The sequence below is a fragment of the Carica papaya genome, chromosome 2, assembly GCF_054855325.1.
Source record: "Carica papaya isolate Zhongbai chromosome 2, ASM5485532v1, whole genome shotgun sequence".
Lineage (NCBI taxonomy): Eukaryota > Viridiplantae > Streptophyta > Magnoliopsida > Brassicales > Caricaceae > Carica > Carica papaya.
The window spans coordinates 17,951,303-17,962,767 of record NC_142310.1 but is presented as its reverse complement, the minus strand read 5'-3'; the positions used below and the strand labels follow the sequence as shown (position 1 = coordinate 17,962,767).

At 30.4% G+C, this 11,465-nt stretch overlaps 1 protein-coding gene across 3 annotated transcripts; it reads right to left on the bottom strand.

Moving 5' to 3' along the window:
* Positions 1–1,062: 1,062 nt before the first annotated feature.
* LOC110817270 (aspartyl/glutamyl-tRNA (Asn/Gln) amidotransferase subunit B) lies at positions 1,063–4,112 on the bottom strand. 3 transcript variants are annotated; one of them, XM_088213494.1, is made up of 3 exons: positions 3,545–4,111; positions 2,415–2,509; positions 1,063–1,511 (listed from the first exon to the last, which is right to left on the bottom strand). In XM_088213494.1, the coding sequence occupies exon 3, from the start codon at positions 1,497–1,499 to the stop codon at positions 1,266–1,268; it is 234 nt and encodes a 77-aa protein (XP_088069620.1). In that variant the 5' UTR covers positions 1,500–1,511; positions 2,415–2,509; positions 3,545–4,111; the 3' UTR covers positions 1,063–1,265. The 3 variants fall into 3 exon arrangements, with proteins under 3 accessions (XP_088069620.1, XP_088069618.1, XP_088069619.1); XM_088213492.1 differs by lacking the exon at positions 2,415–2,509 and having other exon boundaries at positions 1,063–1,519; positions 3,545–4,112; XM_088213493.1 differs by lacking the exon at positions 2,415–2,509 and having other exon boundaries at positions 3,545–4,109.
* Between the last annotated feature and the right edge of the window lie 7,353 nt (positions 4,113–11,465).

The window sequence follows — 11,465 nt, the reverse complement described above, 5'->3', positions numbered from 1 at the left end:
TTCTGTAGATATCAGTTTAAGGGAGAGTGTTAATAGTAACTTTTAGTAATTTGTTGAAGATATTTTATTTATTAGAAATTTTTATGATTAATGCATTAATTGTTCCTAAGTTTTAGTATTTTAGTTTATGTTAGTGGAATTATTGTTTCATGTTTTATAAGAAATATGGTTTAGTTGGTTACTTATTCTAATACCTATTTATAGTCTAATTTGTTATCAAATTCATATATGCTTTTCAAGTTGAGTTTTAGTTCTTTTTTTTTTTTTAATTTGCTGTATCAGTCCCATTTCTGTAATTTTTAAGGTTTAGTGAACATGTTTTTATGATATTACATGTTCATAATAGTCGGCAGAAAAAAACACTAAATTAGTTTAAATTATATTACTACATCTGAAGGTTCTTTTAATAATTATTTCATATATTACTAATTTGAATGGATTGACTAATTAAGGTAGAGTATTTTTATATATTTGCAGGGACTACAAGTGGCAAATACGGCATTTTGCAAGTACTTTCAAACCACATATACTGATCTTAACCGGAAGATTACTGTCATAATGCGGTTGGTAGAAATCTATAGACCATATTTGTTCTTCAACGGAGTGTAAGCATATATATATATATAAGCTTTTAATTTTATGTTTTGGAATTTCATATTTGCAGGTTTGATGACAAGAACACAGAATTTGGGAATGGCGGCTAAGGAGAGTTGTGTGGAGACAGACGGTTTCTTCTTTGATCCTAAGTGCATCAACTGGGATGATTACTTCATGAACACTCATTCCTGGCATCGTCAAATACATTTTCAAATAATTTCAAATGAATGCTGAATAAACAGACCAAACTTTTATTATTATAATGTAGTTATGTTTGTCTAATTTACCTTCAAAGGCTCTAGATCCATCCAATTGTCTCCATTATGTACAAAACCCAATGCTAAAATTCCATTATGTTGTTCCTGGTGTGATATTCATCATTTTTCTTTTATTAAATATTCACCATTTCTAAATTTAAAATAACTACAGTACTTAAATATTCTCCAACAAATATTAAAAGGATAATAAAATCAAATTTGTGCATCTATATGTTTATATCAAGAGATATATTAATCAACATCAGTAGCATCCTATATTGCTCTGGATATTTATATAAAGGCCATATGTTCTCATCATTCAAAATATCGAATATGGTCATGGTCAACTTATATAATCTCATAACTGAGGCCAGGAAAGATCAGTCCTACCTCCATCTTTTAGAAGCTTGTCTACTTCAACAAATGGGCTAGATCTGGATCATTTAAGTTCACATCCAACCATCCATTCAAGCGCATGAACTCTATGTAGTGATCTGGTGGCTTCACTGCTCGAGGATTTTTTGGAGTGAACCCGTGAATCCTCTCAAGATCCCGTGCCAGCCATCTAACATATGCAGGGTCGAGGTTGGGCACAATTTTCACCAGAGTTTCTTCTTTCTCCTGCTTTATGGGTTTGTTTCCCATGTGAAAGAGTACCTGCATAGCTTCAGCAGAAGAAATTAGAAGCAGAACTTGAAAAAATAGTGCATAAATAAAGATAAGTATCATATTATTATCAGAACGTATAAATATTGGGAAATTTCTATGGTGGCCCGAATGCATCTTGCCTAAGAGGCACTGAGCAAAAAAAAATTCTAAAAATAGTTTATTTAACTTTTTTCAATGATTGAGATTTTTTCTATCTAATCCAAAGATCCAGTTCATAGAGGCGTCAAGAATCTCAGGCACGGCGGCACCACCCATAAATATCATAGTTCAATCAATGTTCGATAGCTTTTGCCATATCTGGACATCTGCTCTAACAGCATGAACAATGGTGTACCAGACAAGATCCATTTGATGCTACTGAAATATTTGGTCTAGAAATAAACACTTCAAGGAATAGGAATGAATGAATCCAGGTCAAGGATAAAGATTGCAAGAAAAAAGAAGTAAACCAAGAAGTATCTCCCATGTGCTCAAGACACAAGAGAGCTCCCCATTCAACTTTGACTGAAACTGTTTGTCTATTTCTGCATTGGCAAACATCAACTGTGCAAAAAGGAAGCATAACTAAATGAAATGTCTTCAAAAACTTTTGATGTCCCACTCAGATCTATCTATTAACCTAAAATCCCAATCATCAGAATTCAAATTTATTAAGAATGTGTTCAGAGCAAATGAGCTCTTTTCACATTATTCACTGAAATATGCATAATTAGCCTGAGTATCCATCTCGAGATGAATTTCACGTGAAATTAAAACAAAAATTCTATCAATTTTAAATGAAGTCCACAAAAGCATTATATATTTCTGAAACAAACTAGAAGCCCATGATAGAGATAAACACGATGGGGACAAACTGAGAATAAACAATATAGAAAATGAGGGTTGACTGACCTTTTCTCAAAGATACAATAAACTTTTAGCTCCAGACACCTAACAGCTTTGCATTGAGAAAAATTTGAAACGACAATACAGTTTTCAGAATAGTCCTGAACGCATATATGTGGAAAGAATAAATATTATCATATTGCCCTTATTATTTTGTTGAAGGAACGAATAGTGCATAACATTTATTGGGATACCTACGAACAAAAATAGGAAAATTAAGGATGAAATCTATAGGAAAACTTTTTGTTTTACTACTTTCAGCATATATGCGTTCAGGGCTTAAATTAAGCCAAAATTTACCGTCCTCCATTTTAAGATTCTAAGTTCGGAGATGATACCGGTTAGAAAGGTGTGAAGAACCTAGACTGTGACGCATGCTAATTGTAGGTTTAGTATACATGTCAAAATTAATTTAAAATCTTAATTATGGTGCATAATTGTTCCTGATGTTAATTGAAAATCTAATATACCAGCTGGGGTTAGTGCTTAAATTAAGCCAAAACACCTAGGTTGAAAATTAAACATAAAAGCAAAAATTAACAACATTTCATAGACTTCTCTTTTCAGGCTTCGCGCGTACTTTTTTCTCTAAGCTCTTCGCCATTCCATTGACAATAGAACAAATGCAATAGCAAGGAACTAATGATGCAAGAACATTCAGGACGAGTAAAAATCACTTTCCTTTTAATAAATTCTTTCACTTTTTTCTTTAATTCCTGTTAAAAATAACTAACCCTTCTCAAACCAAGGTGCAAAGTGATATTCAAACCAAATCTCAAATAGGGTCCAAACTCTATTAATCTAAATGTCTGGATCTATATAAGTTTAGCTATTCCCTTATCCTATTTTATTAGTCAACAATTATTATTTTCCATATCCAGAATTACCATGAGGCATTTTATCAAGCAGTGGAGACAAAAAATTAAACATTAACAACCTTTAAAGCATATTTGCATCATATGCAGCAGCAAAATAAAATCAAGAGCAATTATAAAGAACATGTTTACAACTTAATCACCCAAAAGAAAACTTCAAGACATTCAATTTAATCCTCAATTTCCAAATTGCCCAACTTCAAACTCATCCATATTTGCACGTTTAAATCAAGAGTAGACGAGACAAGAAACAAGGCTTACCTTCCTGAACCCTTTCAGTACCAAAACTCTACCCTTAGAACCAATAGAAACCAGAGGGAAGAAGTAGTTAACTTGTCGCCAAAACCAGAGCCCCCACCAGACTGATGCCTTCTCCTCTGCCTCTTTCGCTCTGTTTTGCTCTCCCTTCTCCTCTCTTTTCCCTCCTCTCCCTGGGCTGACTCTCTATCCTTCCCTTCCTCAGACCTGATTCATCCCTCTCTTTTTTTTTTTTTTTTTTTTCCCTCCCTCTCCGTTTCTCTTCGTTTTTCACTCAATCTCCCTCTGTTTTCCTTCTCACACAAACTGCTACTCCTCGAGGCCCTTTTCTGCCCTTTCCTCGCCCAAATGCTCTCCTTTTATAGCCGAAATCTCCACCAAACCGCAAATTCTTCTTCCCTTTCCCTTCAGATCATCATCTTACTTTTTTTCTATTGCTCTCTGTGCTTCAGCGTTACGTCTGCTCCCTTCTTTGCCTGCTAGAAAATCCTTTGATTTTCGGCCTCTCACTTGTCAGATGTGTTTCCTGTTCACCTGCCCAACTGTTTCTCCTTTTTCAAAATCACTGACCCCTCTGAATCAAGAAGAAATTCGGGAGCCACCCAAACGACGCCGTCTCAAGGAGGTTATTAACAGGGCCCATTGGGCTGGGCGGAAAGGGCATGAAGGAATAGAAGATGGTACTGGGCTGAGTTCTATTTTCCAATATTCAAAAAGATAAAAATTAATCTTGAAAATATTAAGTTATTGCAAGTGTTCGGGTTGACACTCTTTCTAGTCCTTTAATTTTTATCCTTCTGCAATAGAATAATAACTCGATTAACTCACGATAAAGTTGTGAAGTGTGTATCATGTATCAAAAGAAGTCGAAATAAAAATTATATTTTTATCTGGTTCTCAAATATTAATTCCCATGAATTATTGGGCACCTTCTTAGGCTTATAATTTTTTTTTTAATCCTAAATTTAAACCTATTTCTATTTCTCGTAAGTTGTAGATTAGACTTATGTAAGTTTCTCATTTGGGCACATTTCTCTTAGATAGAGAAAGCAATACTTTTTTAAAAAAAAGAAAGCAATTAAGCAATTTTCTATTAGAAAAGACATAAATCTTCTTTTTACATGATTATGCACTAGATATGACAAGATCGACTTTCATTACCACTTTAACTTTCTCATCTGGTTTCCGTAATTAGTTGCAAATGTTGGTTCTTATTTTGTTCCTCATTCAACAGTATAGATTTTATAACTATTTTGCTAATCCCTCCATGAAATTTAATATCTAAACTTCCCCAAAAACTATTAAAAAAAAAAAATCTCCACAATCTATTAACCAGTTTCAATCACTTCTAGAACCAAACCCTCTTAACACCACCTTGTTCTCCTCCTTTAATCTCAAAAAACCACCACAATCATTCCTCTTTAAACACAAAGAAAGAATATGATCTCAACTCTTTCAAAATCTCACCCTCTTTTTTTCTCTTATAGGTAGGTATAAAGGGAACATACATTACAATTGAAAAACAACTATAGTATATAGGGTTAGATGAAAAGAATTTGTCTTTATCATCTGAACATGTTAGAATGTTTAAAGAAAATGTAATATATACCATTGTGATTTTCTCTTCACAAAGTAAAGAACTAGATACAATCGAGGAGATGAAGAAAAAGGCATGATTCCAGCAAGCAAAACGATTCAGAAAAAAACATAGAACAATGAACCTAATTTTTTTATTTAAGAAAAAGTTTTTTTTTTTCATCATAATCATTATGAACAACTAGGATGAGCGGTGATGTGTAAAATACTAAAACTTGTTACGCCTACAACCAAATTCATTATACCATCTTGAAAGGATAAACTAATGTATTATGGTATTGAAGGAATGATACTTGATATTTATAAGGATACCTATGAATAAGAATAAGAAAACTAAGAATAACACCTAATTATACAGGACATTTACTATATAGGAAAAAATTATGAACAAAAATGTTTTATTGTCTAATAAACTATATAGATAATATTCTTATTATATTATGCAACTTTCTCTAATCTATAACTCTCTATAATATGCAGCTCTCTCTATTACATAACCCCAAAACTAACTATTTATCATCTCTATGCTCGTTAATTTTCTTTTCTTTTTGGTTTTGGTAATAAGAATGTTCATAAACTAGTTTAGGCATATTGAAACTAGGCCCTTCCTTGGCGATCTTAAAAGCATACTCATTTATATTGGTTTGGTGTATTTAAGGAAAAATAAAGACAATTAACATTAATTTTCTTTTATTTAAGGAAAAGTTTTTTCCTTTTTTATCATAATGACTAGGAATGACTAGGATGAGTGATGGTGCACAAAATATTTAAACTCTCTAAACCCTACAACCAAATGCTAGTACCATCTTAAAAAATAAAGTATTACGGTATTGAAGGAAAAATACCTAATATGTATAGCGTCTGTGAATAAGAATTAGGAAACCAAGAACAACATCTAATTGTATAGGAAGTTACCTACAAATTGAGAATTAGAAAATTGCAAATAACATCTAATTATATAAGATATTGACTATATAGTAAAAATCATTATTAAAAAAATGCAATAGTATATAAACAATGTGTCCTATTATCTAAAATATATATGAGGATTTGGTAAGGTACTACCACAATTTCTTGTACAACTATTTATGTCTAATCTTTAACTCTATCTCTCTAACCTGTAACTCTATCTCTCAAATAACCCAAACACCCCACTTTTTCATCTCTCTACTCTTGTCAATTTTTTTTTATTTTTTTATTTTAATTAAATGAACATTCATAAACAAGTGTTTGTATATTGAAACTAGGTCTTTCCTAAAAAATCTTAAAAGCATATTCCCTTATGTTGTCTTTTTTTATCCAAGATTCTATTTTATGAGGACTAGCTATAAAATCAAACCTAGATTGGTAAAGTAGAAAACATTCATCATCACCAATTAAAATAAATTTTGTGTATCTTATCCTCAACAATTTCAACCCAACACCCAAATCCACGTTATTTTCTTCTTCAATCAAGTAGCGTGATATAGTTTTAAATTCCATCATCACTTTACTTCATGTGCTTGCAAGTACTTCCAAGTTACTTATCAACTTTGTAAAAAAAAAATACAATTCATTCAAATAAATGTGTATGGAAATCGTAAAAAAAATAATGTAATTAATGTAAGGAAGTACCATTAAAACTAAGTTAACTAAGTTAACTAAGATAATCTAAAAAGTTAGATAATATTTAGGTGAGACATAAAAGAAAAGATGTAGAGTAGAAGCAGCTATAAATTAATGAAGAAGTATAAGGAGAAATAAACTAAAAAAAAAGTTTGATGTAACAATAGCAAGAAGAATGAATATAAAATGATGATCGAGAGTAAAAACTAACAAAGAAACTCGTAACTACCATCTTTTATTCTATCTAATAGTTTAATGGTCTTTGTATATACAGTAATTAGAACTAATAAGGTCTATCTAATAGTTTAATGGTCGTTGTATAGGCACTAATTAGAACTAATAAGGAAAAATATTGAAGTAAGAAAATAAAATTAAAAGTTTACAATTCCTAATAAAATAAAATCTATCTTAATAAGCTAAATAAGCTAAAGATACTAATTAATAAGAATAATGATAATGTTAAATAATATAATTGTGTAAATCTTTGTCAAAGCTGAAGTATTCCAATTTAGATATTAGTCCATAAAATTACACACTTTGTGAAAACTCGATCTTCACTTTTGAGGTTAAGCACCAACACTGGTAAAGCAGGATGGTGCAGAATAGATTAACTTTAAAGTACATAAATTGATCAGAAATCATAATTTTATCAAATATAAAATTATTATACTGTTAAGAGTATTGTGAAAATTAATCTCGAACATGCATATATCACACAAAGTAACGAATAAAAGAAGAAAAAGACATAAGATTTACGTGGTTAAGCATATATGCATACGTCCACGGGCAAAACTAAGAAGCAATTTTACAACTATAATGAATAATTAGAGTTTATCAAATCAGTTAAGTAATAAATCCATATAAAAATAAAATATTAAAGTTTGCCCTAAAATATTTACAAAATATACAAGAATATTCCAAAATATACCAAAAATATTCCCAAATATATGAAATATTCTCAACATATACCCAAAATTAAGCCACGTCAAAATATTTTTCCTTTGACTTGAATTCCCTTTATCAATATCAACAAAGAAAAGTAAAAATCTCATCACACTGTCTTGGTGAAATACCAACATAAGGGTATTATTGAGTATTGTATACTCCAACTAAGTCAAGGTAGTGCCTAAACTTATTAACCAGAATCGCTTTGGTCATTATATTTTAGGATTCTCATATGTGTCTTTTGCATAACTACGATATCCTATGATACAATGTCCTTAATAAAGTGAGATCTAACATCATTATGTTTGGTCCACTGATGATACATCTAGCTCTTTATGAGATATAAGACACTTTGACTATCACAAAAAATTAAAGGTTTTTTTATGTCACCCAAGATCACACACTAAACCCTGTAGTCAAATAGCCTCTTTTACTGCTTCTATTAGAGGCATGTATTTAGTCTATGTGGTAAATAAAACAACTATTGCTTGTAAAATCACCTTCCAACTGGTAACACTACCAAAGAGAGTAAACAAGTAACTTGTCAAAGATATTCTCTAATCCAAATCCCTGTATAGTCTAAATTTACATAGCTACAACTGAGTCACCCATCTTGCCTTTTTCGAATGTCAAACCCATATCTTTAGTACCCTTTAAGTATCTTAAAGTATATTTTACTGTCTCCAGTGTTATTTCCTAGGATACTCCATGTATCTACTCACCATATTAATTGCATGTGAAATATTATGACGAGTGCAAACCATGACATATATGATGTTAGCTAAAGCACTCGAATATGGAATACTAGATATATGTTTCATGTCCTCATATGTCTTTGATGACCGATTTGCATCTAAATTAAAAATACCTTCTTTGGAACTTCTAAGTTCCTATAAATCAATTGTTTTAGCAACTAATAAGGCATATGCAACTATAATTTCTTACCTTTGTGGTGGTCTCGCTTCCAACAAAGCTACTTGCTCCTTAACTTCTTCATTCTTCATGTCACTCTTTTCTCCATTCATGATATCTTGTTCCAATGCATCTTTAAAGTAATTTTCCTGAAAAACACCTTGCACGACCAGATCAAGTGCATCAATCATGAAACAAGTATCATACGTGCATTTCTCATGGATTCAAATATATAAAAAGTAATTTTCTCATTATATACCCTAAGAGTCAATTTACCATCATGAACATCAATTAAAGTTCTAGTAGTTGCAAGAAATGGTCTTCCTAGGATAATTGGTATCTCGAAGTTCTCTTCCATATCTAAGATCACAAAGTCTACTTGAAATATAAACTTATCAACCTTAACTAGCACATCTTCTATTATTCCAATTAGAATTTTGATAGATCTATCTGTTAATTATAAAGTAATCCTAGTAGCCTTAGGTTCCTCCAATCCTAGTTTATTGTAAATATCATATGACATTAAATTAATGCTAGCTCCTAAATCATATAATGTTTTTTCAATTGAAAGATCACCTAAGTCATATGAAATAGTAAACTTACCTGGATCTTTCAACTCTTATGGCATCTTACTTTGTAGATTAGCTGAGCATTCTTCGTTAAGCATCACCATGGCCATGTCTCTCAACTTCTTCTTGTTGGAGAGAATCTCCTTTAAGAACTTTGCATAGCTAGGCAACTGATTTATACTATTTAGCTAATGATTAAGGGGATGAATATAAACTAATGATTAACTAAGAAAGTAATTAATTAAACTTATTAACAATTGAGATATGATAACTTTTAAGATCCAAGAATCCACCCTAAGTTCGACCGTAAATTTTCTTAATTCAATCGCCAGCGTGGCTTCTCGCGTGGCATCGAGTCAGCATGCCTTGCCATGCGGTGAGCTTCGGTTCGTCGAGACTGCTGACTGAGCGATCCTACGTGGTGCAATTTTTTTTAATTGCGTTCTGATCCCTAATTTCTTATTTTTCTTTTAAAAATACAATTTGAATCTAAATTTTCACACTTTTTTTAAAAAATTATTTTCAATTTCATTCTCAACTTATTACATCAAAAACATATAATTTAAATTTGCATTTTATTAAAAAAAATTGAAACAAATGAAATTTGTATGGTAATTGCATATTACTTTAATATATTTAAATGTATTATATCATGATATATGGGGTTAAAATGGGGAGTGGGCAGGACATGCATTTGCAGTGTGATGGCATTATTGAGAATAACCAAGTAAAATAATAAATAATAAATAATAAAAGAGAAAATTGGATTGGCTTTGGGTACAAGGAAAGAAAGGGAAGGGTTCAATGCATCTTGATGAATTATAAAAAAAAAAAAAAAAAATTAATTATAAAGATTTTCTCCGCAGCTGTGGGGATTATTACACGTGGGACACGCATTGTGTAAGAAAGAAAGAAAGAAAATATATATATATATATTAATTAATTAATTACAAAATTATAATAAATTTAATAATTTATTCTCTTAATTCAAAGTTCAATTTGGGCATGAAGAGAAATGTGTGTATGTATATGTATATGTATATGTATATGTAATTTATGGCGTTGGAGTGAATCCGATTCCACCCACCCACCCACCCATAATAACTTAATGAACATTCAAAGTCAAGATTTATTACTCCTTGATCACCAAGATAAAAAGTAAACAAATCTCGAATTTTATTATTTCTTTCTCAAGAAATCAACCACCCGATTTCTCGAACAAACTCCAAAATTTCACTTTTATAAAGTTAATTAATTAATTAATTAATGCAAAACCAAGAAAAAGTCCACTAATTGTACTTAATTAAAACCTTAATATGCTCAAACAAATTGTTTATATATATATAACTAATTAATTAGATCGTGGAAACAACATTGTTGTTGTTCGTACTTAATCTACCTATCATCCATATATGTTTTTACACATAATTATATCACCAAACATTGATTTATTAACAGACCCAGACCGACTCCTGAGGTTTCCTCCCTTCAAATAAATCTGTGGGTTTTGGGTGGAATTTAAAAATTAATTAATTAATTACTTAATATTTGACTAAATGGATCATCGTATAATTGGAGATTTGATCCATAAGTAGGATTTTAATCTTTATTAAAACATCAAAAAATGTTAATCTAACATGATTATGTTTTTAAATATTTAAAAACAGGTAGGTTACTTAACCTTGTCTTGTAAAGAATCTTAGGAAGACATTTTTCTTTCTCTCCTTTGTTTTTCTTCCTCGTAGATTCCCATTTCTACAGCAAAACTCCAATTCTTACTCTAATTTTTTTTAAAAAAAGTACTTTTATTTTCTTGTCTCGAGAACAAAAATTTTAAATTCATCGTATTGTAAAATAATTATCCGTTAATTATCTCATTCTAAATTCAAATTAACTAATTACACACTTTAACCGATTATTTTTTTTAATCTAATTACTTATCTCTTGATTAGACTTTTTAATCACATTTCTGTCTTAAATTTAACTAGCCTCATTAATCAAACTTAATATTTATACAATACACATTAAACAAAACATTTAATCATTCACTCAAAACAAATATACCGAGTAAAACTTCTGTTACTCATTAGGTTTAATTGTCTAACTATCAATCAATCTAACAATTAATATCATTGATTAACAACATAATTGAATAAACTTTATCTATTACTTATATTGAATCCGCGTATCATAATTGACATTACTAACCGGTAGAAAACATCAAGATAATTTACGAAGAACAAAAAAAAAAAGAACATTTCTATTAAAAGTTTTTACGTGTACTTGTTGTAGTGTTA

Excerpts from the sequence above, each read along its gene's own strand:
- LOC110817270 (XM_088213492.1), bottom strand. The coding sequence starts at position 1,517 with ATGCAGGTACTCTTTCACATGGGAAACAAACCCATAAAGCAGGAGAAA.